This window comes from Colias croceus, chromosome 13, assembly GCF_905220415.1.
Source record: "Colias croceus chromosome 13, ilColCroc2.1".
Classification (NCBI taxonomy): Eukaryota; Metazoa; Arthropoda; class Insecta; order Lepidoptera; family Pieridae; genus Colias; species Colias croceus.
Genome location: NC_059549.1, coordinates 10951438 through 10978864, shown reverse-complemented (window position 1 = coordinate 10978864; position 27427 = coordinate 10951438). Strand labels below are relative to the sequence as shown.

Sequence of the window (27427 nt, the reverse complement as noted above, 5' to 3'; positions counted from 1 at the left end):
ATATGTTTTGTAATGCTTTTAAGTTAAACAAATTAAAATTAGCTCTTTAGAAAAATATGTTATTTTCTTATCATAATTGGCATATGGATTGTTTATTTATATTATAATTTAGTTTTGTTTGGTAGAATTTATAGGACACATAACTAAAAAATACTAAAATGACCAAATTTATTGTATTTCATAGAAGTCTCGTAAAACAGGTTAGTACTATGCAATGTGAAATATTGAGTACAGTCAACACATAAATCATGTAAATAATTAACAGTTGAAAATTCTTCCCATAGTTATTGTAGGTTTTCAATATTATGCATGAAATGCAAAAAACTGTGACGGTTTCAATGTTTATAATTGTAATATATTATTTGTAAATGTAGAAAAAATAAAGATTTTGGTTTCTAATTATAAAATGAAGTGTATCATTTTATCAATTTTACCGATCTGTCTTTGATTTGTCTCTGTTCGAAATGACCAAGTGTAGTGCTTGTGGTAGTGTTAGTACTACATGCCTGACCCGATTCAGACGGGTCTAAAATTCTCTTAATATACCTAAAGAGTAGATCAGATGCTAACCAGCGCAAAAGACTTTTAAAGTTGCATTATTGAAAATAAAGTGATTAGCTACAGAATAAAATATGCTTTTACTAGTCCGATTGTCATCAATATATTATATAACTTGTATGCTTGTAGTATTGTTTATTTATTTATTCCTTTGTTCCTACCCTATACCATCATTTCATCGTAATTTTTGCTGCTATAGGCGGTAGCGAGTAGTGGATAAATTCTTATTAATAAATTCTTATACCTAATGCTGGAGCTTTTTATTTTTTTAGTCAAACAATTATAATATCAGACTACTAGTTGGAATTGGAAAATTATCTTTGTGTTAGATAGACCATGATTTCACGACAGGCTGTTTCATATAACCTCAGCATACACACACAACTTACACAGCACACTACTGCCCGCCACGCCTATTGTGGCTACGACCAATAGGAACGGGGCTGCAATGAAAAATGTTGCAATGGGAAAATTACATATTACTATTGCGAGCCAATGAAATTGCATGAATCAGGTAGTTAGAAATCAGAATAATTAGATGTATGATTGTAAAGGAACCATACAGATCATACATTTTCCCCTGTGAGTTAAGCATCGCATGAGAGTAAATATAATATTTTATGTCGTTATTTTGCATTGCAGAAGGCTTTAATATTTTATTAACATACCTTCCATACCCTGCATTCTTTTAAATACTTTACATGAAGTGTTATAGGTAGGTACACGTGCTGCTTATATCTATATTAGAATTCCGTTGAAGCGTAAAGCATTGTTCGTAGCACTGTTCGTAGTACATAATTAACTTTGGTAAGTTAAAATAAATAATGTAAGACGGAATACTATTGCGATGTCGCTTTTGAGCCATACTTCGGAACTAAATTAATTTAGCTCAGAAATATTGATTATTATAAATCATAGTACCTTTGTTTTATTATGCTATGAGAACCATCGAGTATCTTCCGAAGTCCTGTGCTATATCTTGCTTCTGATAACCGCTTCTATATTATATCGCTACCATCTGCGTCTACCATAATATAATCAAATCATTAAGAAAAATAAAATGGCAATGTTAAATGAAATGTCATTCGTTTGTATAAAGTATAAACGTCACTTGTAGGTATAATGCAGTATAATGTCAATTTACAATAATTGTCAAACGCCGGAAAAATATTTTGATGATAAATCAGTTTATTCTGTGCGCCGGTAATACGATTAGGTATTGTATTTTGTGGACCGTTAAATACGCACTTGTATTGCTTCTCAATTATTTTCATTAATTGAAACAAATCGCAAGTGTGTCACCTCTTTAATAGTATGTAAAAATAGTATTGATGATTGTAAATACTTTATTTAGTTGTTTTTGACTTTTGTTGCCAATTTTTTATTGTTTTTTTGGTAATTTCAGAATCTAGCGGTGACTTGCATTTACGATGTTAAAATCCTGGATAATACTGTTGGCTGCTGTAACAGCATGCCTGGCCGACTTTCAAAGGTACGTAATATACGTAGTTATGTAAAAGTCTTTGTTATGAAAGTATTGTATTTACTTATCCGTAATGAATCTATAATTGAATTTACAAATCAATTTTAAGTAGGTAACTCCTTTATTACATACCTAAATGCTCATCTGATTTAATTAGATAATGAAAAACATCATTTTTTACGATCAATTGCGACAAAGCAATAGTTAATTTATTCTCTACATGGCGCACCAATTCCTCTTTGCCCTGATTTTGTTTTTCGTGTACGCAGGGTGCCTCTGTACCGCATGAAGACAGTGCGCAGGCATCTGCACGAGGTGGGCACTGAGCTGCACATGACGCGGCTCAAGTACGCCGCCAAGGGACCGGCCCCTGAACCACTCTCCAACTACCTCGATGTATGTTCATTGCTTACTACTAAGTATTTTGTTTGCAGTCATATAAAGCAAAGCGGGGTCTCCAGTTGGACCAAGTAGATCTGTGTATATGCGGTTATCTAATGTGACTAAAGCACCATTACTACCTACTTATTACTATATTTTACTTGTTATTAACCAAATACTTAAATTATGTAGCTTAGAAAATATGTTTTGCTTCAATTGAAATAAAATTGAAGGTGGCCTTATCAACGCTGAAAATATTGTTCCACAATAGAATTTCAAATAATAATTTTAATAGTCATTGATAGTCCTGTTGTTACTTTATTTGATTTGTTTTTTTATCTTTAATGAACACTGAGTATTTATTAATACATTGAACCAGAAGGAAAGTAATTTAATTAAATGTGAATCCTCGTAACTTCACACTAATAGTAAAGTTCGCAATAAAGTTATTTATATTTATGCTTGTTATTTTTATCAGAGCGAGCAATGTAGACAATATTTATTATTTACTTTACGCCGATAACCCGGCGTCGCTTATCGCGCTATTTGTTATTCCACTCGCCGCCGCGACTCCGGCTATCGTCTATTTTACAAGTCAAATCCAAGAAAACAATAAGGTGTATATACACCATTTATTATTATTAGCTAATCACAAATTGAACACCTCTACATAATGCATTACTGGCTCTTATAAAAAAAAGACGTGTGGCACTCGAGGACTGCCGCGGTAAAGCTATTGCATAGCATGCCTTCAAGCCACACTTTTCGTTACTTAATTTCTGGTTTCGGTCCCCGCGCTCAAGGCCCGCGAAAGAAGCTATGCAATAGCTTAAAAATATTCTATCGCGCGCAAATATCGTCGCAGACTATCTTGGAAACTTTTCAAAAGCTTACTTATATAAAAAAAGCCTTGTCAAATCATATGTAAGAACAAAGGATGTTCTGTCCTGTAGACTGAAAAGCATTTTTCATGAAAAAGGCAATATAGGCAGCAAAGCAGCAGGCTGCATGAAAAATGTTCTTAAGCCAGGAAAATATGTTGATGCAGTTAATGTAATTAGGTGTCGGTAGGGTATATTGATACGGGTGTATAATGTTATATTGTTTGTCATGTAAGTGTACATGTACTTGTTGGTCAATACGATAAAAATTATCCTTGCATGCTTTAATTAGTCATTGCATGCGATTGCTTATAGTACCTATATACATATTAATTATTAAGTAAATAATTCCTAAGAAAATGAATCTCAGTAATCAGATAAAACAAAGCATATCTCAGTCCATCCAGATATATACAAATTTAAATAATAATTCGTAAGGTATTTTAACAAATAAATATTATGTTGTTTGTATCAGAAATTGTAGAAAAGGAATAAAACGGAATGAATGATGCGACAAATTGCGGTTATTGTGATAAACGACACGCTACTTGAGAGTGTTGTATTGTTAACAATTCTCATGTAGCACAAGTATAATCGTTTCAAGTTTTTATTAGAAAATTCCAAAAGCAAACTTACGTTTTGAATTAAAATACCAAACATTCGTATTTTGACCTAAATCAATACGTATTTAACAATGGACGTTGTGTTAATTTTTTTCGGCAAATGTGTAAATAAGATTGCATCAGGTCATTCACCTGCATATTATTGACCTTGACGGCTCGTAAATAGCTTGTAAAATTGCAAATTCATTCATTAATCATTCTTTTCTTATTCTTACTCACAAATGCCGAAGTGTTATTTTGTTTATGTTGCTTTCGCGTCATAATGATTTAGGTGAGTATGTAGGATTTGTGAGTTATGAGTCTGGAGATAGTTGGCAGTATAGAGTGGCATAGGCATGTTTTACCTCGGTAAAAAATCTCATTTCCATAGATATTCACAAGAGTAAGAGAGAGGACAAGAGCATTAACTTATTCTAGAACACACCATGTGTACTAGTTAGGTATGACCGTATGATACAACCGAGTGTGCGTTGTTGCAGGCGCAGTACTACGGGCCGATCTCCATCGGCAACCCGCCGCAGAGCTTCAAGGTGGTGTTCGACACGGGCTCCTCCAACCTGTGGGTGCCTTCCAAGAAGTGCCACTACACCAACATAGCTTGTCGTACGTAGCCGGTAACACACCGTTGTTGTTAGTTTATACTGTTAATTATTTGCAGTTACATTCTAAACTGTAGAATCTGAAGTAGTCACGAAAAACGAAGAATTTATTATTGATCCTACTAATCTTATAATATATATTATAAAGGCGAAAGTTTGTAAGTATGGATGTATGGATGTTTGTTACTCTTTCACGTAAAAACTACTGAACCGATTACAATGAAATTTAGCACACATATAGAGGGCAACTTGGATTAACACATAGGATAGTTTTTGTCCCGGAAATCCCACGGGAACGGGAACTATGCGGGTTTTCCTTTGCAAACGCGGGCGAAGCCGCGGGCCGAAATCTAGTATAACCTATTACTATGACTCGTCCTATGCGTCCTAGTTCGTACGGCTGACGACACAGCAATGAAAACCTGTTCATATTTGAAAACATATTTTAAGTTAAGAGATACATCATTTTAATTTCACAAGATACGTGATTCAGAAAATAAAGGAACTTCATTGTTATTGTACAAAATATATTTGAGACAGATGAACCAAATATTTGTATGAAAGAACGATGACCAGGTGGTTTACGCGTTCAGGTGTTTTACGCGTTCATTCCTTATTACTCAGTATTTGTTGCTGTCATATAATTTGTATACAACAACAAACGGTCGCGTGTTTGGTGCGCAGTGCTGCACAGCAAGTACGACAGCAGCAAGTCGTCGTCGTACCGCGCCAACGGCACCGAGTTCGCGATCCACTACGGCTCCGGCTCGCTGTCCGGCTTCCTCTCCACTGATGACGTCACCGTGAGTGCCACACAAATATTTCAGGACACAAATCACACACGACACGATCTGATCCCATACTTAGCTTTCGCTTGTGTTATGGAAACCAGATGGCTGATAAACATACGTATATAATTTTAAATAAATACTTATATAGATAATTAACACCCAGACACAGAGCAAACATCTATGTTCATCACACAAATATTTGCCCCGGGTGGGAAATCCAACCCACGACCTCTGGCTTGGAAGGCAGGGCCACCACCAACCAAGCCAACCGGTCAGTCATTCAGACAGACATGCTGTTATTATGATAGTTAAGCTAGTGTTGAGCAATCATTGAAAATTTTTCTGAATAAAAAATAAATTAAGAGAAATTTATTCAAATATAAATTTTTACACTGTATCTTAAGCTGCATAAAAATGTATTCTATTTTATTCGTAAAAGTTCTGTTTGATTGTACCTAATACCTACATTATTATTAACATATGCTTGTACAGTATGCACTAATGTTGTGTAAAGGTGGGCGGTCTGTCGGTGCGGGGGCAGACGTTCGCGGAGGCGCTGTCGGAGCCGGGGCTGGCCTTCGTCGCCGCCAAGTTCGACGGCATCCTCGGCATGGCCTTCAGCAGGTACCCAGCAACATCACATGGGATAAACCAACAGGGAATAACATAATAAAAGTTACATTAAATGTCACGACTTATTTCAAAATTTGGATTTAGGTCATGCATGCATGTTTTTAAATACATGTATATGAATAATTGAATATGATCTAATAACATATTAGTCGACATGCAGTGTGTAATGCGAGTAAATTAAATATAACTTACACGTATTATACACTTGAACATTCATCACCTGACATGTACTTACCCAACAAAATTTCATATATTTAGTGGTCCTTCGAGCCGGATTTGAATAAGATTAGTGAAAATGTTGTTCAATTTAATTGATGGCTAAACCTTCTTTGCTTCTCTAGCTGATTTACCAATGGATTATTTGTGTGAAATATTTTATATTACATAGTGTTAATGTATAGTTTTATTTGCAGTATTGCCGTAGACGGTGTGACTCCGGTGTTCGACAACATGGTGGCGCAGAGGCTCGTGCAGCCTGTCTTCTCTTTCTATCTTAACCGGTATGTGATATACTTAGATAAATAAATTAAGTTTTAAGTATGGCACCATATTGACTTTATTTTAATAACGCTTCTGAATGTCAATATTTTTATATGCAATTCTAATCTTTTAGAATGAAATGATTAAAAAACTGTATCGTTGCGAAGAAATCATAGTAAACTGGTTCTTAACAAAAAATTTTAAAATCTATATTTGGTAATGGAAAATGGTCAAAATGGTTCTTCGAATCCCCCATTTATATCGCTTGCTAAGCAACTGTTATGTTATATGTTTATGGTAATGGTTCTTCGTGCCGCTCAATATACATATGAAGTGTATCTAACATGGTTATGTGTGTGGGTGCCAGTGACCCGTCGGCAGCGCAGGGCGGCGAGATCATCCTGGGTGGGTCGGACCCGGCGCACTTCGCGGGCGAGTTCACGCGCGTGCCGCTGTCGCGCGCCACCTACTGGCAGTTCCGCATGGACGGCGTCACGGTCAACAACCAGACCCTCTGCCAGCAGGTGAGCTCCCACCGGGGCACGGGTGCGTAGTACCCGGACGTGCCAGTCGATGTTTGTATCACTTATTATGTAATCTTGAAAATTGCACTGTTTAATTTGTGTATAATTTGTATGTACGGTTGTTATTTTTACAAGTTTTGAAGGTAGTATAGTGAAAGAAAGATAGTAGGAATTAGTAAGTAATGAGTGAGTTAATTGTACATGGTAATTTTATTATAATTTTCAATTTCAGCCTACTAGAGCTCTGTTTATATTTTTGTCCCTATATCCCAAATCCTCCAACGAAACATGAAAATATTTAATAAAAAACAATATTTCTATAGGTCTGTTTACTACTTGACTGTTTGTGTCTAAAATAAATTAAATAAATATAAAATAATCGGCTGAAGAAAATTGCGTGGCGTTCCGCAAGGATCTATTCTAGGTCCACATGTATAGCTAACTTACACAAGTGACTGCACACCGCAGGGCTGCGAGGCGATCGCCGACACGGGCACGTCGCTGATCGCCGGCCCCTCTAAGGAAGTAGAGAGCCTGAACCGCGCGCTGGGAGCCACGCCCGTCGCGTTCGGCCAGTTCGCGGTGGACTGCGCGCTGCTGCCGCGCCTGCCCAGCGTGCACCTCCACATCGCCGACAAACTGTTCGAGCTCAAACCCACCGACTACATACTGAGGGTGATTAATGATTATATACATTGATTAAATAATGCTTTTTGGGATTGATTGGCTGTTAATTTTTTATCATGTAGGTATTTTCTTTTATTTTCAATTGTCACTATTTATTCTTTCTATATTTTGTTACTAGCTTTCCACCCGCGGCTTCGCCCGCGCAGTCAAAGAAAAACCCGCATAGTTCCCGTTCCCGTGGGATTTCCGGGATAAAACCTATCCTATGTCCCGGGGTAAAAAGTAGCCTATGTCCTTTCTCGGGTATCAAAATACCTCCATACCAAATTTCATGAAAATTAGTTCAGAAGTTTAGGCGTGATTGAGTAACAGACAGACAGAGTTACTTTCGCATTTATAATATTATTATGGATTACTCACATGTTTATACATCGTATGGTTTACAATTTTATAACCAATCTAAATGAGAATCTATGCTTCTATACTAATGCGAAAGTTTGCATATTTGATTGGAAAGATTATTACGATTCTTTGTTACTAAATCATCAGCCATTAACCGAACTTATTTTTTTAAGATTACTAATAATCTAACTTAGCACAGGTACTACGTGAATTACACTTGTTATTTATAATCAGTCCAATTCAATTGTTCGTAATAACATTTTTAAACTACGTGATGAATTTAGCCATAATGCAATTTTACCAATTTGTATATGTTTCCATGTACAAGTGATACATTTTGAATGTTTGTTGTTGAGCAGGTGTCGCAGTTCGGCAAGACGGTGTGCCTGTCTGGGTTCATGGGGCTGGACATCCCGCCGCCCAACGGCCCGCTCTGGATCCTCGGAGATGTCTTCATCGGCCGCTACTACACCGAGTTCGATGTGAAGAACAGGGCCATCGGCTTCGCTGTGGCCAAGTGAACAACACATGCGTCAAGTGAACAACACATGCGTCAAGTGAACAACACCCCACACACACATGCGTACTCTGATACATACATATACACATAGTTGCTGTGTGTCCGTAAATACGAACACTAAAATCTCATACACACACAGTCTCACACGAAAATTTATACAGATACAGTAAAACCAGTGTAAAACAGATACGAAAATATATCACAACACTCAAATTAATGCTCTTCATGAAATAGTAAAAACCATCGATAATTTCCCTTGTTGGTAAAATGTAAAAACTAATTCTGCTCTAACACAATATTATATAGATATGAATTAATGTAACAATAGTTAAGAACAGCTCTGTAGTTGTTATTATATTTTATGAAACCGTATATATATATACCGTAATAACATACGACACACATCAAATAGATTTCATGTTAGTGTCTTCGTTTACATAACTTTTATATTATAATGCATATGAAATATACTATTAAACATTGTACGATTAGAACGTTTTCGATATGATGTAGCAGTTTGTGTAGACTAGTGTTTATGCCAGTTCTATTGTAGCTTAATATTAAGTCTTTGTTCTTTAGCTACGGAACCAAAGCTAGAGCAGTGTTGTCAGCTCGCTCCTTGCGCTCTCTTATCTCTTATTTTAGATGTACCTAGTTTATTTTTTATTTCAATAAACATATTTTTTAAATCCCTGTTGTTTTATTTTTACTCTCAATGCCTTATTTAAATAAAATAAAACTACATAATAATATTAAAATCAATCTTCGAGAAACGAAAAAAGAAACAGGCTATTCATACTAAGATTTTTAATGACAAAAGTCTGTTATGTTTTTAAGTCTAGCGGGTAGCTGCAAACCACAAATCAAAAATAAAATATCATACATTCAGGAAAGGTGAAAGAATTCACAAAATAAATTAAGCTGTTTTTGCAATTATACCCGGTATAGGTCTCACAATGACATTACCAGAGTTTAAACATTTCTGTTACAATTTGGTTACAATAAATATAAAATCTAGGTTAAGCAACGGTTGGCACGGTCATAAACTGGATGGGTAACCATTTTTGAGTCAAGACCCTTTTCAGGAAATGCAGTGCACACACATTACGAAATTCTCGGCAAACATTATGCCTAATTTTATCTATTATACTTCTTCTTGTGTGTGTAGTGTGTACCTTTTTATCTGAAAATAAAAGTATCTTTCTTGCAATAGAAGACATCTGCAGAATCGCGCTGTGTTGCCCGCATTCGTGCTTTTGCTCGGCTATATAAATGTTAAACCATTTACGGTCGTCGGGTTGTAACAAAGCGTCGAACGTCTTGTTCGTAAATTTAAAAAAGACGAATGCTTGATGTTCTTTTACAAGCGAATACTTGAATACTTTCATCTATACTTTCCACTAAAAGCTACATATAACTGCTTTCCAATGTACAGGTTAAGAAATGGTTCAATGCGTTAATATTTTGTACACTTGTATTGTGTATACTTTTTATTAAATACATTATTTCATAAAAAAGAAAATCTTTGAAAACTGTTAAGACCTACGAGAGGTTAGGTTGGCTGTATATTTCTGGCATACATACTTGAAATGAATTACAATAAATTGGATTGGTATACTTATTTATATTAGGTTTCGGATACTTATTGCACTTTAAAAATCTATCTTGTGCGAGTAGGCCTAGTCCTAGGAAATATTCTAATACTGTGGCCTAGTGTCACTGAACTGTTTCGTACACATAAGCTAAAGACCAACAGCAAAAAAATTGGTTACCCCTCCAGTTTATGACCGTGCCAACCGTTGCTTAACCTAGATTTTATATTTGTTGTAAGAGCGTTAACAGAAATGTTTCATCTCTGAAAATATCATTGTGTTACTGTAACGGTTCATAAAGCTAACAGATTAGTTATATTAAAATAAAAAATCTGTGTCAAAATGTAAGTTACGAAAAAAAAAATTGATTTTCGAGAAATTATATGTACTTATTGAGACTTGAGTAAGTAAATCTGAGAATAACTAATTATTTTTTGGTTGTATTGAGTGATTTGACTTGAAACGAAAATGTGAAAATTTTGGCAATTGAACAAATGATTTGCAAATTGAAATAAACATGATCTTTAAAAATAATTCTCTCTACATTTCTAATAGCTACTGTGACAGAATACATAATAGTAACTACACGCCTACTGTGACAAATGATAAAATTAAAAGTGATTATTATGTAACGTTTTAATTCAGTAAAGTTAATTGCTTTTTAAGGTTTGTCTAAAGATAGGTGCAGTTACTTACATATTTTGTAAAATTAAATTGTAATACTGAAATGATTTAAAAGAGCAACTATGGAGTTTCTTGCCGATTCTTCTCCATAGATACTGCTTTCCGAATCGGTGGTAAATGTTAAAAATATGTATTGACGTTTCAAAAGTGCTTCTCGAAGAAGTCTAATTGAATAAATAAATGTTTGAGTTTGAGTTTGAAAGGAAAGAAAAAGAGGTGAATAGTGATGATGGTGCTGGCATGGCATATGATAGAGTTCTATAAATATGAAATAAAATGGGTGAAAGATGAGAGTGAAATAAAAAATGTATAAGAATATTAACATTTTATTAGCTGTTTCACTACCCCTTAATTAACTTAAACATAATATTAACCAATATCTCGTAACTAAATAATTGAACTATATTTTATATTTCTATTTAAGTGATCTCTCGTGGCAGTGAATGAATTTTTGTACAAAGTTAATTATTGCAAATATAGATGGATATAATTATACACATTGCATCCATTACGAGCTCTGCCACAAGCCGCGTCGGGCCGAGTCGCGCTATCGACACTGTATTCACTAAACTACTCGATAACTAAATATTACAAACGCGTTCTCTTCCCTGTCATTGTCGTCGTTAAAAAAATATCTAGCGCGTTTCGGCCGAGGGCGCTCCGTAACTAATAAATAAGGTCCACAATATATCTCTGCGACAACAGATACGATTCGATAAATAACAAATTCATTCACGATTTACATTATATTATTTATTTAAATAAAACGTTGCGTTAAATTAGAATACATCGTCCGTAAGGGCTAGGGGGGCGCAGGCCCGGGCTCGGCGAGCGCTAGGCGAGGCCCAGCTTGCGTCTCTTGCGGAACTTCTTCACGTAGGCCTCCACCAGCGACTGGATCTTGGCCGGGTTGATCTCGCCCGTCTTGTTGTGGCAGATCTGCAAACAACACATATGCTTTAGGTCTACGTACAGAACAATCAGTCGTGTAACATTTTCAAGTACAGCACAGTCAACGCTGGTGTGATACTGATCGATGTTCGCGATTGACGTGTGGTGTGAGGGAGTGTAGTGTTGCGTGGTGTAGTGTTGCGTGGTGTAGTGTTGCGTGGTGTAGTGTTGCGTGGTGTAGTGTTGCGTGGTGTAGTGTTGCGTGGTGTAGTGTTGCGTGGTGTAGTGTTGCGTGGTGTAGTGTTGCGTGGTGTAGTGTTGCGTGGTGTAGTGTTGCGTGGTGTAGTGTTGCGTGGTGTAGTGTTGCGTGGTGTAGTGTGGCGTGGTGTAGTGTTGCGTGGTGTAGTGTGGCGTGGTGTAGTGTTGCGTGGTGTAATGTTGCGTGGTGTAGCGTACCTTGGGCACGGCGCGGCGCAGGATGTGCTTGTACTCGTCCTTGGTGATGTGCTTCTTGTTGTAGTGCGGCTTCAGCACCAGCTTCACCTCCTCCACCACGCGCTCCTGTCGGTTCAGCTTCTTCAGGAACTAACGAATGAAAAACAAACGTTATAGAATGTGCAGAGGAAAAAATAGAATAGAATAGTAATTGAATATGGAACACTCATTTTATTTTAAAAACTGTATAATATATATATACATGTATATATTTTTTTTTTTTTTTTTACTTGAATAGTGATCGTCAATGAACTTAATTTCAGAGAGTTTTATAAAAAAATCTTAAAATTATAAATAATTTGATCGGTGAAAGGGTAGCAATTATAGCTACCTTGCTCTTGACCTGCATCTCAACAGCGGAGCTTGGCAGGTCGTCCAGGATCTTGAGGTTGTCTTCGTCTATCTTCACGCCCACTTGCGTTTTACCTGCAAAAGGGAACGTTTATTTATAAAACAGTATATAAATTAAAATATTTAAGTATATAAATTATAGTATAGTATATAATAAGATTTTTAAAATAAGTTAATTTAGTTAGCTCAAATGAAAATCTACTATATAAAAATAAGTCGGGTTTTCCTTCTTGACGCTATAACTCCAGAATGCACGAACCGATTTCCACGGTTTTGCATTCGTTGGAAAGGTCTCAGGCTCCGTGAGGTTTATAGCAAAGAAAAGGTGTCTCTGGTGGCGAAACGGAGTTCGCCCGGTTTGCTAGTATGTGTAATATATATTATATGTTAACGTTAATGTCGTCCAAATTACAACGCAAGAATGTAAATTTATGCTATTCAGCATCACCGAGGGCCGTCAATAAATCGGCAAACGGCTCACCTTTCTTCTTGTAAGCGTTGTGCGCGTTGGCGGCGGGCGGGCCGGGGGCTCGGCGGCGGCGGGCCGGCGGCTCGAACAGGTCGCCGAAGTCGGACGAGCCGGGCGAGTATGGCGAGCCGGGCTCCGATGGCGGCCGCGCCATCGGCTTCACCGGGTTCGACTTGATGGGCGACGGCTTGCCCGGGAACAGCTTGGGTGGCGCGCGGCCCGGCGACGGCAGCACGATGCGCGGCAGCGGCGGCGGCGCCTCCTCGCCCGGCGCCCCCGAGCCCGCGCCGCCCGCCGGCGCCCCCGGCCCGCCCGCCGGCGCCCCGGGCCCCGCCGCGCCCCCGCCCGCCTCGTCGCCCGGCGGCGGCTCGGGCGACGCGTCGCGCGTCGACTGCAGCAACGCTAGCACCTGCAGAGTGGCGGGATAATGATCGACCCGTCGTTCCATAGAAGCTAAACACTATATACGAGCAATAAATGAACACAAATACTGTGTTTATAGTGCATAATATTTTACGTGTAGAAAAAAAAATACTGAATTGTTGGTGCTAGACTTTCAACCGTTAGACTTTTAACTTTTAATCTAAAATCGATAAATTGAAAAAAAATTTTTTTTCATGTATTTCAACGTGGTTCGTCATATATACCAGGGACAAACCTTCAAAAATAGTAAAAAATTTCAGTAGGATGAAACCCATTAAAGAAGGGAAATAATATGATAAAAATTAAAGGAAAATAAATTACGGTCGATACGAGTTCGTAAAGTGGGGGCTTTTTAGAGTAACAAGATTATCTCGATTTCCGGCAAAACTACAAGCCCTATGGAAAAAAGTTAAATGGCAAATTTGTAGGTAATAAAAAGATCTACAACGTTTGTATTTTCATCACAATTTTTAACTTTTTCAAAATATTTTTTTTCCTACGAAATTTGGTGAAAAATAACCTTACCCTTATTATGTCCCAAATACACATAACAAAAAGCCCCCCACTTTTTGAACAGGAAAAAGCTGATAATTAAAGCCGATAATTTTCGATTTGAAAATCATGGTACTTTTTTATATGTATTTATATTATATATATAAGTTTATATAAGGCGAAAAAATACATATTTTTAATAAAATAAATTACAGTGTATTTGGGACATAATAATTAATAAGGTAAGTTTTCAGCTTATTTCATAGAAAAAAATATTTTGAAAAAGATAAAAATAAAAAACCAAAAGCTTCGTTACCTATTTGAATTTTTCACCTAAATTTAGAGGTTATGTGAAAAAACTGTAATTCAAATAGTTGTAGATCTTTTTATTACCTTTAACTTTGCCAATTTAACTTTTTTATTTGTATCTGTTTGTGTGTTTGGGTCGTACTTGTTTTGTCGGAAATCGAGATAAATCAAAGATTAGTATCGACCTCTATATTAATATTTCATGCAAAAAAAAAACTGCAATAACATTTTTGCATTTCGAATGCTGTTTGCGAATTGGTGTTTTCGGTATCTAACTCAGCAATTTGTATAAAAAAAATCGTTTTTGACAATTTTTGATACTGAATATAATATAATAGGGTACGCGCTTCAGGCGCTCTATTTACCTTTTCAGCGGGGGTCACGGGGCGGCGGTCCAGCACGTCGTCCGCGGACATGTTGGTGCGCTGCGCCGACTCCAGCGTCATGAGCCGCGGCGGGTCGGGCGGCGGGCCGGCGGGGGACGGCGCCGACGCGGCCGACGCGGGCGACGCGCCCGACCGGCCCGACGCCGGCGACGCGGACGCCGAGCGCGTCGGCTCGAACGGGTCGTACGCGTCCGGCGAGCGCGGCTTCGTGCCCGCGCCCGGCGAGCCCGCCGCCGGCGCCGGCACCGCGGCCACGGCGGCCACCGGCGGCCCGCCGCCCTCCGCGCTCGGCTCGGGCGGCGTCTTGGGGCCCGCCGCGTGCGGCTCGGGCGGCGCGGGCGCGGGCGCGGGCGCCGCCGCCGGCGCCTCCGCGGCATCCTTCTCGCCGGGCTCGCTGTCGCTCAGCACTATCACGTTCTTGGGCGACGGCGTCAGCTCCCGGAACGGCGAGCGGTCGAGGTCGATGATCGCGACCGGCTTGGCCGTCTCGGCCTCGGGCGGCGGCGGGTTGCGGCGGCGCCGCCGGCGGTCCCGCTTGCTCTCGCGCCGCCGCCGGCGCTCCTCCTCCTCGCCGCGCTGCTGGTCCTTGAAGCTGACGCTGACGAGGATGTTGTCGCCGGACGTGAACACCTCCTTGGACGGGCCGGGCGCGTCGCGCGCGCGGCGCCGCGGCCGCTCGAGCTCGCGGCGGCGCGCGCGCTCTGCGGCCAGGCGCAGCGGCGGCTCCGGGGGCTCCGGCGGCGGCGTGCGCGGCGACGGCGGCTGCGAGTCGAGCGACGGCGACGGCATCGAGCGAGCCGGCGACAGCTCGAGGCTCGCGCTCCTTCTTATTTTCCGGCGAGGCGACTCGACGACGCGGCGGCGAAGCGGGGTCGGCGAGCGGTCGGGCCGCGCCCGCTTTTTCTTCTTGCCGAGAACGCGAGCAACGCCCGAGGCGGAGCGGCGCCGGCGTGCACGGCTGGCGGAGCGCCGCCGGCGCTTGCGCTGGACGGAGCGGCGGCGCGCGCTGGGCGAGCGGCGTGGCGAGAGGCGCGGCGTGGGCGAGCGCGCGGAGGGCGAGCGGCGCGGGCGGCGGGCGGGGGAGCGGCGCGCGCGGGGCGAGTCGCGCAGCGCCGCCGGCGTCAGCCGCGACACGGAGCGGCGCGCGGGCGTGCGGCGCGCGCGGGGCGACGCGTTTGCGGGCGAGCGGCGCGCGCGGGGCGACGCGTGCGCGCGCGAGATGGAGCGGCGCGCCCGCGACAGCGAGCGGCGCGCGCGGGAGAGGGAGCGGCGCGCGCGCGAGGCGGTGCGGCGCGCGCGGGCGGGCGAGCGGCGCCGAGCGGCCGCGCGGGGCTCGGGCGAGGCGGAGCGGCGCGGGGACAGCGAGGGGGAGCGCGCGCGAGGGGACACGTCGCGCCCGAACGGATCTTTCACTTTCCTCCGCTTCTCGGTGACGAGCGTGCGGACGTCGTAGCGCTCTAGATCTTTCCTCTTTTCCTTTCTCTTCTTTTTCACTTCGGGCGCCTCGCTCGAGGATCTTCTGTCTTTTTTCTTTTTGTCGTCCCGGTCTCTCTCCCTGTAGTTTCTCTCTTTTCCGCTCTTACTGAGTTTCTTGAAAGAGATTTCGGTCTTCTTTTTACTTTTACTCTTCTCTTTGGCCTCCTTCTTCGATTCTTTCTTTTTCTTCTTCTTTCCGTCCTCTCTCGAGTCGCCCTTTTTCTTGTCGCTCCTCTTTTTCTCGGCGACTTCGGGTGGCGGCTCCTCGACGGGTTTGGCTCTGGGCGGAGACTTGTGCGACTGCGCGGACGGCGGCCTCTCGTTCTCGGAGAACATTTCGTTTCCCTCCTCTTCCGATATCATTTCCGTGTCGAGCCCCTCGAGACCCTTATCTTTATCGATTTCAAAAGACGCGTCTTTCGGTTTGTTTTCGTCTAAGCAGGGCGTGTAACTTCTTTCATCTTCAGTTTCACTGATCGATTCTGTCATTTTTTCTACATTTTCTTCACCTTTCTCGTTATTTTTTTCGTCTTTGGGCGATTGTGTGTTGAAACATATTTCAGTATCGGACATTTCATTATCGTGCTCTGAATGCGATTTGTCAGATTGATTATCATCTTGAAAATCTTTCTCTTTTTCATTCGCAACTTCCATGTCTTCGTCTTTTTTATTCACAGTTTCATCGCTCTTTTTTATTTCTCCGCATAATTTAATGTTTTCTTCAAGTTCTTGATCAACATTCTCTTTAACATTATTGACATCAACTTCAACTTCCTTGTTTTGTTTGCATATTGTACTTGTTACTTCATCCTCCTCAAATAATTTTTCGTGTTCCTTACTTAACTTAGGGCTGGCGGGATTTTCAGATTCCATTTTATCTTCAATAACATCACTCTTCTCTGTTGGATTAACATCTTGATTCGTATCTTCTTCGTCATACAAAGAAACTCTTTTAATCAAAGAAGGGGTGTTTATCTTGATTTTTATAGGATTTCGAGTATTTGTCGTAATCGGGCAACGTTTAGATATTTTTTCTTTATATTCTTCTTCAGTTTTACTCATAACATTAGTTTCGTAACTCGTGGGTGTGGAGGATTTATTATTATTGAGTGTTGTTTCTGCTTTTATTGTTTCATCAGAAGCATTATCGGATTTAGCAGGAGAAGGTATATCGGGCACGTCGTCATCCTCCTGGACTAGATCCTCCAGACCATCCTGTTGCAGTTGCTCGGGCACTACATCGTCATTTAAAATACTCGTATTATTAGCTATATGTACACTTGTTGCTGAGTAAATTGAGAAATTCGGACAGTCGCCTTCCGAATCCTCATCGCTCTTATCATTATGAGTGTCTGTTGCAGGGACAATTAAATTCCTATGTTCTTTTAAAACTTGTCTCACTGCACTGTCCAGCACATTAGCAGGAACATTCATGCTACTTGTGTCTATTCCAGCTAAAATACTTTGTACAGTTCTCGGCGGCGCCGGCGCTGGCTCCAGCGGCAGAGGGACTGCGACTGCGGGTGCGGTCACTGGGATCTCCGCAACCCTCGGGACAGAAGCTGTCGAAGGTTCCGGCAAATCTTTGTGCTCGTCTCCACTGTCATCGTCATTTGTAGGGTCAGTGGGATCATACTTTTCTGTATCGATGACGAGACCAGAATCACTTTTCTCGTCTTCAGACTTCTCCAGTTCTCCTGATTTAGGAAAATTGAACATTGGTGGCTGTGGTAAAGGTTCAAATGGCTGGGTTTCGACAGGAGGGTTATAAAGTTGGGGTTGAGGTTTTTCTTGCTGAGGAGTTTCTATTCTTGAAAATGAATCAACATTTGATGTTCTTGGAGGCATCTGTCCCATTCTCATATCAAGAGGATTTTCAAATCCTCCAAATGAATGTCTAGCTGCAGCGGGAGGCATATCTTGTCTAGAAGCAGGAGGTGCATTGCCATATGGTTGCCAGGGTGGGCCCAAACTGTACCGCCCTTGATTCTGCTCATTAGGCCTTGGCGTATTGGAAAAATTTTGAGGTCTGTTAGCATCATTTGGAGCATTACGTCTAGTCCTATCAAAGTATGAATCATCTGCATGTGAAAATTGGTGGGGTCGCCGATAGTTGTCAAAGAATTCTGGTTCTGAATCACGTCGCATATTGTTATTGTTTTGATAATTGTTATACATATTATTGCCTTGTCTGTTCTGATACGAATTTCCGTAATTGTTGTCATAGTTTCCCCTGTTAAAGTTATTTTGGTCGCGATGATAGGTTCCGCGATAGCCCCCGCCCCAGCCGCCTCCCCCGCGGGACTGTCCCGGGTAAGACGGAACTTCCCTAACAGCCTCTTCAGTTTTTGTCAAGTCTAGTTTTTTCTCTTTTTGTGCTCCTTCTGGACTTTTATTTGATGGCAAAGTTTTTGTTCTTTGTAATTTGATATTCACATTGCCATCAACAGAAACAGACACAATAGAATTTTTAGAATGTAAGAGAGCTTGGCTCTCCAAAATATTTGAGAGTAAATCAGGTGCTGATGAGGCATGCGTTGGAGATGGTATGTTTATCATTTTCCTTCTTGCCTGAAAAAAGTACAGTTGCAACAATTAATACTTTCCTAGAAACAATATTTATTTTGTATTAAAATTCAATAAGGTCATTAAATTCATGTACATAAAAAATTACAATATAATAAAATTTCTACCTGTCTATAAGCACTAAGTATGCTCGAGGTAGGTCTGATAGCTACTGCTGTGGAAGCTCCTTCTGATACATCCACTTCATCATCAGAAAAATATTCCAACTGATTAGTATTTCCATATATACTGAGAGTGGGTATGCCCGCTCGTTGTCTACTGACTCTCAAGTCTTGGACACCTCTTGGATTAGAAGACTGGCCAATTTCTTGATCCACCTTCATAGAGGTAAGCATAGCTCTCACGCTGGCTCTAACATGTGACCTCCTTGCTGCTGTTCGAGGTTGTCTTTTACGTGTCTGTAATCAAAATATTTTCAATTAATAAATTCTATTAAAACTATTTTCTTTAAGCGGAGAGTCTATGTGATATAACATACCTTTCTCCTCCTAACAGTTCGTGTCACACTACGGGTTACAGGAAACTTTCCATTTTCTTGTATTTCATACTCAATCAAAACCTTCCTTGTTCTTCTACGAGTAGTTCTTTTCCTTTTTCTTTGTGTTCCAGTTGTTGTGGAGCGACTTCTATTGGTTGTTCTGAAACCTCTGGATGAAGTGGGAATGTCTTCAATACTGAGCCTGCTGCCTCTCCTTCCACTGGAGGTGGAGGGTTGGTCAGGATTGCTTTGGGTCCTGGCCGATCTCCTTACGTTTCTGGGCGCTCGGAGAGGGGCTGGTCTAGGCCCTAGGGGTCTACTGATATCTGCAATATCACTGAACAGATCTTCCACTTCTGACAAATTGATGGCATCATAAATATCATCACAACTCGGACACAGCCACTGAGAAGCTGGCACCTGCCGATAGTGAATTTATTATTATAATAAATGTTGTCTATAAATAATATTCAATATTCATTTTTTAAAGAAATTATTGCTTTAAAATATAATATATATTTGCATTTTATATCATACTAGCGGTCCGCCCCGGCTTCGCCCGTGGTACATATTAACGTTTTCTCTACATAAGAACCATCCTCGTACTTCAAGGAATATAATAAAAAAAGAATTATCGAAATCGGTTCAGCCGTTCTCGAGTTATGGAATTACAACGAAAAGTGGCATTGATTTTTATCATATTACCACAACTATGTCAGATGAGTCATATTTTTTCTATAATAGTAATGAAATACCATGTTTTCATGGGTATTGCTATCAATGTAAAAAATAAATTAGATATGTTCTACATGAAAAGCATAACTAGGAGGAATAACTATGAATTCATTTATTTATTTCTTACACAGAAAGATTTGTATTATACCTCTGTGAGTGGAGGAGTGAGACATTGCATATGATACCCAAGGTCACAGCCATCACATAATAACATAGACTCTTCATCATCACCCCTGCTACATATCTGAAAAATGTTTCACTCTTACTTTAGTTAAACATGTGTCTCTATTGTGCCTAGACAATAGAGATTCACCAATAATGTAACAAATATTATTGTGTAAAGATTACCTATACCTATATATACATTAAATGACTTACCTCACATACAATAGTTTCCTCTACTACTAATATATCAACCGATGGTCGTCTCTCTATTACTTTAACAGGCTCAGTTCTTAACACTCGTCCACCGATACACGCTTTCACCACTATTGATTCAAATGTTATCCTATCTACAGGGCACGTGTTTACATTCTTAGACCATTCTGTTATACAATCCAAACAGAATATATGCTCACAGTTTATTGGAGTACCGATTTCTTGATTTGTAAAGCGCAACAAACATATTGAGCACTTGTCAGAATTTCCTTCTGAACTATCCGAGGCGAACCCAGAAGGTGCTTTGGATGTGGATGCCACTTGCTTCGAGTTGGAGCGGTCGCTCGCCCAACCCGAAGTGTCGCTCTCTGCCTCCGAGTCGCGGAGCTTGGGCAGGGTGCGCCTGCGACGAGTGCCGCATACGACTGAACTGCCGCTACTATCACTTGATTCATTTTCACTCACAACCTGAAAACGATTATAAATAAGATATATCGAAAAGTCAAATCTGATAAGTTACACAAATAGGATATTCACCCTTAATTTTTTTCTACGTGTCCTTGTGACGCCGATGCTCTCCTCACTGTCAGAATCCGAGCTAGACGAGAGTATCATCACCTTTTTTATTTTTCGTTTTGGCCGTGACGGCGAATCATCACCGCCTTCTTCGTTCATTTTGATCGGTAAACAAGACGAACCACTGTTTCAGTATGCGCGACACGAAGCAATTTGCAAAGTTGTAAACTTCCTTTGCAGATATATTCCTAAACTGTGTGATATGACCCTAGGTGAATTCATTCAGCTTACTTAATTAAATAATACATGAAAACTATACATTTACTTATAAATAAAGCATACGCGTTATCAAAAACTATTTTTATATTTTGACAGCAAGCCGCTTTCGATGATCAGGCGGCCATTTTCAATATAGTCTAATCATAGACATTTTGTTTCTATACCGACAGATAAAATAAAGACAAAGAATGATTTTTGTCAAAAATTATTGTTCTTTAATTAAGTTTAATACCTATTTTAATTCCATCATACAATCATTCACAATGTGCTCGCTGTGCACAATTTTAATAAAATAAATTGTCAATATGAATATAGATTCACAAGTGCAAAGTATGAAAGTAGCATAATCTAGAATTGAGAATACCCAAGAATACCTATGTACCATAATAATTTATAGGGACGATCTTTGGTGACGATTCTGTCGAGGTATAAAATGTCGATACTCCGATTTGATTTAATGAACTGGGAATGAAGACCGAGTCATTTTTACTATTTCGTATTCACTTCATAGTTGCACTGTGCACATCACTAGTATGTTTTAATTTGAGCTTGAAATACCTAGATGGACATTGTTTTGTGATTTGTATTTTCATTAAAATATATTATTTACTACCTAGTGTTTGTTAAAAAAGAATGACCGCTGAAAACGAACGAGAGATATATCACAAATTGGAAGCAATGAAAGAAATTAGGTATGATTTTCATTCACAATATTAATGCTTTCACACCTGTGGACCTTCGATCAATATTTTTAAACTTGACACAAATCATTTGATTAAAGCTTAATTAATAAGCCAGAGTTTTAGTTCCGTTTAACATTTACTACACTAAAACACAATATGTATCTGAGTTATTAAACAATTAGGAAGTAACGTGGTATTGTACCTACGTTATTGTTTTTCCTTTACAGAAATAAAACGATAACCCTGGAGCGGCTGAAGCGTAGCATACTAACGGAAGTGCGGAGTGGAGACCAGGAAGGGCGATGTCTGGCGCAGTACAAGCGAGAGATGGAACTGCTGCAGCAGGAGAAGATGAGCCACGTCGAGGAGCTGCGGCAGATACACGCTGATATAAATGCAGTGAGTCTTGTATTTCTGCTGTTTTTGTGCTCAGCAAAGGTTGTAATGATTTTATACCATCATATTTAATTTATTTTAATTTTTAACTTGTATTTCTAATAGTTGTTGTTAAATAGGTATATAAATTTTTAAATTGAAGTCCAGCTGTTTAGGGAAATAATTAAAACATACAAAAAAAAAAATCTAGGAAATATAAAAACAATAAGAAATGAATAAATTCTAAGTATAGAATATGTTTACATTTCCTATATTTCTATGACTGGATCAATTTAAGAGAACAGGTGGCATAAGTACAGTTTGTTATTGTAGTGGCGAGCTATTGTTGGCGGAGATTGTAACTACTCACTGTGTTTGTTTGTCTTGTCTCTGTTCAATGGAACCACATGCTTAGCTATTGTAGTCTAATAACTTATATTATGGGTTGGGATTTGATGATAAATTAGTACAGGAAATAACAGTAGCTGTAACTTTTGATTTGTATTTATTTAATTATAATGGTTTTTCTTGTAAAAAAAAAACAGGTTAAGTATGTTTATGGTTGAGTATAGCACTCTTTACTGGGTTATCTCTATTTTACAGAACAATTATTTACTGTATTGAATAATGAATAATTAATAAAATTAATATTATGTTGTTCTTCAACAGTTTGTTTATACAACATTTAAATCTTAACAAGAAATGTAATTTTTGGTATGTATATTTTATCATACTGGTCACAGATATATTATACATGAACATGATGGCCACGTATTCCAGATGGAGACGGTGATAAAGCAAACAGAGGAGAGCATGTCACGCAAGCTGTCGAACGCGTCGCGGCTGCACGAGGACTACCGGCCGCTGAAGGCGGAGGTGGACCTGCTGCGGCGCCAGTGCCTCGGGCTCGAGCGCCTGCCCGACCTGCACGAGGAGGAGGGCAGCCCCATCACACCCGAGTGGGTATATGTTGCGCTTGCAGACGCTACTTGATATAGTTTAGCACTTTGTGGACCTCAATGTAACTTAATGTATATACAAAAAATTTGTACAAAATATAAACATAGAAACAACGACCTTATGGCTACAGAGCTAACTTTTCTAGGTAGCCGAAAAATGCTTATGGGCAATTTAATTATACATAGTATAATTAAGATTGGAACTGTGTAGACTTTCCCTGTATAGACCCTCTATTATACTTTTGATTTGATGAAATTTGGAACAGTCACCTAATGCATAATCAATCATCGGGAAAGGTAATGAAGTTTTTTTTGTTTGAGTTAATTAATTTAAGTTTAAAAGTTAATTGTTTGGTTGAATTATTAATTTTGGTATAATATAGATATGTCATCAACTGTTTTCATATTAAATACACCAAAACAATGCATAAAAGTGCTATAAAAAGTATAGTGTGTGTGTGTGCAGCCGGTTCCCGGCGCTGCCCCGCGCGGCCCCGTTCGCGGCGCCGGCCCCGCGCAAGCCGCCGCCGCCGCCGCCCGCCTTCAGGTCCGCCTTACAACAAGATTTCCTTACCGTCTCGCTGAGGTTCGCCCCGTTCTCTTGTGTTGCGATATCCCTTAACCTTATCCCTCTATGTATATTCCCTTACACTCCTCCCTTATATTCCGACCCTAATAACTAAATAAAATCTCACATATCAACCAAACTTCCTCCTTCCTTTTACACAACCTTACACCCCGCACGCTTATTACGCTTGCAAATGGACGATTTGTATACAACATTTTTAGTTAAATGATTGCTTAGGTTAGTGGTTACAGGATTTGAATTTTTTTGGAAGTATAATAAACGTTATACTTAATTTATAAAAATTCATATAACTATGCTAATCTAAACAATTTATGTTTTAACTTATTTTAAAATAAAATAAATTTCATAACATCAGTTGTATATGAATTGTATCATTGCGATTTTTATTTTTTTTTTATATAATATTTTTAATTATTTACCTATGTTTTAGCTAAAACAAATAATATACTTATTTCCTATATTATTTATCGAATATAAAGTAGTAATTTAAAGAGCAACATATTAATTGCTATGTTTCATAACATTTCTCGAGATGTGCTATTCTACTTAATCTAGTTCAATAAATAAATGTTTATGTTTATTCTAAATTAGATGTCTAGAAGAACCATCGAGCCGTCATAATATTATTATAGTTTAACCATTTACTTACTCGGGAAACAGTCAATCACGTAGCGATTAATAAAAATTGGCGTCTTATTTCTCATTACTATTTAAAATTATTATTTTTTAATTTTACTACTTACTGTATTTGAGCTATTGTTGAATGTTTGTAAACAAATAAACAATAAATGTGTACCGAGCAGGCAGCAGCCTCCCCCGATGAAGTCGTGCCTGTCGTGCCACCAGCAGATCCACCGCAACGCGCCGATCTGCCCGCTCTGCAAGGCCAAGAGCCGCTCACGGAACCCCAAGAAACCTAAGAAGAAATAGTGCACTAACCTAACCTTTAATAAAGCCGGATAAATAACATCTAACATACAATTTCGAAAGTAAACCCACTAAATTGTGGGCGTGCTTACATATACACAAGTAAATAAAATAAAGGGGGGCACTGAAAAACAGCGCTGGCAACGTTCCTGAACGTTGCAGCATATGCTGAGCTGTCTCCTTTTTGTCAGGATCGTATGACACACTTCAATAAAATTGTTTTGCTTTTTTTTATGTTATTAATTTTATGTTTTATGTGTGTGTGTTGTGCTGTCCTTGATAAATAAATGTTTCTTTTCTTTTCTTTTTTTTTTTCTTTTCTAAATAATAATTTAAATTTAAATCGCAGGATATAAACTTGTACAACTTGATTGGGCGTTTTTCCATTACCCGGCCCGGCACCGGGGAAGCAAAAATGTATGAAAATGTATGGCTCGCTTTTTCACTTAGCGGCGCCGGCGCCGGCAGGACTCAATGCCGTGCCGGTGTAGCAAGCTTCCCACATGTGCCGGCCGGCAAAATTGCATATGTATTGCATATTTATATGAATTGTCATATCAGTACTGTACCACTCACCGGGCGTAAACCGGCATCGACACCGGCGCAATGGAAAAACGAAGTCCCGGTGCCGGTACCGGTCCCCGACCATGCCGTTGCCGTGCCGGAGCCGGGCCGGGTAATGGAAAAACGCCCATTGTATAAAAAATAATTGTCTTCATCTAACACTTTCGAAATGTGAGTTTATGCTAATCAACAGTCGATCAATGTGATGCATGTGAGTTGTAAGGGCGGCCGTACACGGACCGCTTCAAGCAGTTGAGACCGACGGCTTGAAGCCGCGACCGCGCGGTGAACTGTGGACATTCATTCACTGCCATACGCGGACTGCTCGAGCCTTCGCGACCGCTTCAACTGCGCGGTTTGTAGTGACAGCTCGAGCAGTCAACGACGGACCGTTCGAGCAGTCCGTGTACGTCACTCAGCCGTTAACTGCTCGAGCAGTCCGTGTACGTAACTCAGCCGTTAACTGCTCGAGCAGTCCGTGTACGTCACTCAGCCGTTAACTGCTCGAGCAGTCCGTGTACGTGACTCAGCCGTTAACTGCTCGAGCAGTCCGTGTACGTCACTCAGCCGTTAACTGCTCGAGCAGTCCGTGTACGTCACTCAGCCGTTAACTGCTCGAGCAGTCCGTGTACGTCACTCAGCCGTTAACTGCTCGAGCAGTCCGTGTACGTGACTCAGCCGTTAACTGCTCGAGCAGTCCGTGTACGTGACTCAGCCGTTAACTGCTCGAGCAGTCCGTGTACGTCACTCAGCCGTTAACTGCTCGAGCAGTCCGTGTACGTGACTCAGCCGTTAACTGCTCGAGCAGTCCGTGTACGTGACTCAGCCGTTAACTGCTAGAGCTGCCCGTGTACGTCACTCAGCCGTTAACTGCTCGAGCAGTCCGTGTACGTGACTCAGCCGTTAACTGCTCGAGCAGTCCGTGTACGTCACTCAGCCGTTAACTGCTCGAGCAGTCCGTGTACGTGACTCAGCCGTTAACTGCTAGAGCTGCCCGTGTACGTCACTCAGCCGTTAACTGCTCGAGCAGTCCGTGTACGTCACTCAGCCGTTAACTGCTCGAGCAGTCCGTGTACGTCACTCAGCCGTTAACTGCTCGAGCAGTCCGTGTACGTCACTCAGCCGTTAACTGCTCGAGCTGCCCGTGTACGGCCGCTCTAATAGCAGAGAACTTTTGTTTATAACCAAAGAAGGGGTGCTATTGATTAACCCTAGCAAGAATAAAACGGTTTCACTACGCTTCTATCTTAACAGTTAACAAGAATGTTCGTGTGTCTGCCCTTATTTTAAACACAGAAATGTCCTATTTAGAATGAGATAAATAAATTAAGACTTCGTATATTACGATCGCTAACAATAACTGGGTCTACATAGATCCAGTTATTAATATATGTTAATAAAATATCATACAAAAAAAAAACCAATGAAACATAATTTTTCTGTAGTCTTCGACTCCGGTATACAAATGAAATATGGCGAATGCGACTCTCAAATTTTGGGAATCTGATATTAATATTAAGGGTCTCAATTCTTTTAAGTAAGTCTCAAGTGTACTTTCGTTTTTTATATTTAAATATAATATAAAAAAATGCGCACACCGTTTAGATAGGTAGTACCTCAATAGTTTTCACTTGCAGTGGTTACATTACTTTAAAATATTATTATATATTTTTAATATTTCAATTTTCAGCATTAATTATTCATGTTATTGTTAATTTCAGCACAAACCAAATCTTTAGATAAAAGTAGTAATAATATAAAATCAGATTTAAAATATGGAATAACAGTAAATTGCACGAATTACATTTTGAAATAGTTGTAGCTATTCTTATATTGTATTTATTTTGTACAAATACTCGCTTGAGCTGTACAATGTACATATTTTATTTTAGTGTGTGTATATAGAAGTTTCACATACAAAACATACAGACCAGTTTTTTTTTTTCAATGCAGCAATATTTATCGATTTTCTTCAATGTTAGCATTTATATAAAGCTGTTGCCAACTGTAAAATAAGTGCCAATTTATTTATGTACATAGTAATTAATTTTATTTATAGTTTTAAGATTAGATTAAAATTTAGTATTTGTCTAACTAAGCATTTTTTGAACTTTTTTTCGTTTTTGCTTCAGGATCTATAATCGATGAAACAATATCTTAATTAAGTTGATTTATCGAACATTTTTTAATGTTTTGTAAAAATAACAACAGAACATTGCAATGTTGCAAATAAATTCTGATAAAAATACATTAATTAAAATAATTAGTAATTACTGACAGGATGTTAC

The 27427-nt window shown here is 39.8% G+C and overlaps 3 protein-coding genes across 5 annotated transcripts; 2 read left to right on the top strand and 1 right to left on the bottom strand.

Moving 5' to 3' along the window:
* Positions 1-1321: 1321 nt before the first annotated feature.
* On the top strand, positions 1322-9093 carry LOC123696673 (lysosomal aspartic protease). 3 transcript variants are annotated; one of them, XM_045643024.1, is made up of 10 exons: positions 1322-1365; positions 1964-2050; positions 2311-2437; positions 4406-4529; positions 5210-5328; positions 5831-5940; positions 6363-6449; positions 6797-6953; positions 7422-7628; positions 8342-9093. In XM_045643024.1, exons 2-10 carry the CDS (start codon positions 1989-1991, stop codon positions 8501-8503), a joined length of 1155 nt encoding a protein of 384 aa, XP_045498980.1. In that variant the 5' UTR covers positions 1322-1365; positions 1964-1988; the 3' UTR covers positions 8504-9093. The 3 variants fall into 3 exon arrangements, with proteins under 3 accessions (XP_045498980.1, XP_045498979.1, XP_045498978.1); XM_045643023.1 differs by lacking the exon at positions 1322-1365 and adding an exon at positions 1687-1774; XM_045643022.1 differs by lacking the exon at positions 1322-1365 and adding an exon at positions 1710-1870.
* Positions 9094-11088: 1995 nt separating this feature from the next.
* On the bottom strand, positions 11089-21162 carry LOC123697072 (PHD and RING finger domain-containing protein 1). The gene is made up of 10 exons (XM_045643488.1): positions 20785-21162; positions 20248-20715; positions 20018-20113; positions 19135-19554; positions 18764-19054; positions 14574-18641; positions 12997-13393; positions 12496-12590; positions 12126-12254; positions 11089-11717 (listed from the first exon to the last, which is right to left on the bottom strand). Exons 1-10 carry the CDS (start codon positions 20920-20922, stop codon positions 11613-11615), a joined length of 6207 nt encoding a protein of 2068 aa, XP_045499444.1. The 5' UTR covers positions 20923-21162; the 3' UTR covers positions 11089-11612.
* A 402-nt stretch (positions 21163-21564) lies between these two features.
* Positions 21565-24679, top strand: LOC123696680 (zinc finger C4H2 domain-containing protein). Its single transcript, XM_045643032.1, has 5 exons — positions 21565-21734; positions 21953-22124; positions 22881-23059; positions 23526-23645; positions 24452-24679. The coding sequence occupies exons 1-5, from the start codon at positions 21676-21678 to the stop codon at positions 24576-24578; spliced, it is 657 nt and encodes a 218-aa protein (XP_045498988.1). The 5' UTR covers positions 21565-21675; the 3' UTR covers positions 24579-24679.
* The last annotated feature ends 2748 nt before the right edge of the window (positions 24680-27427 follow it).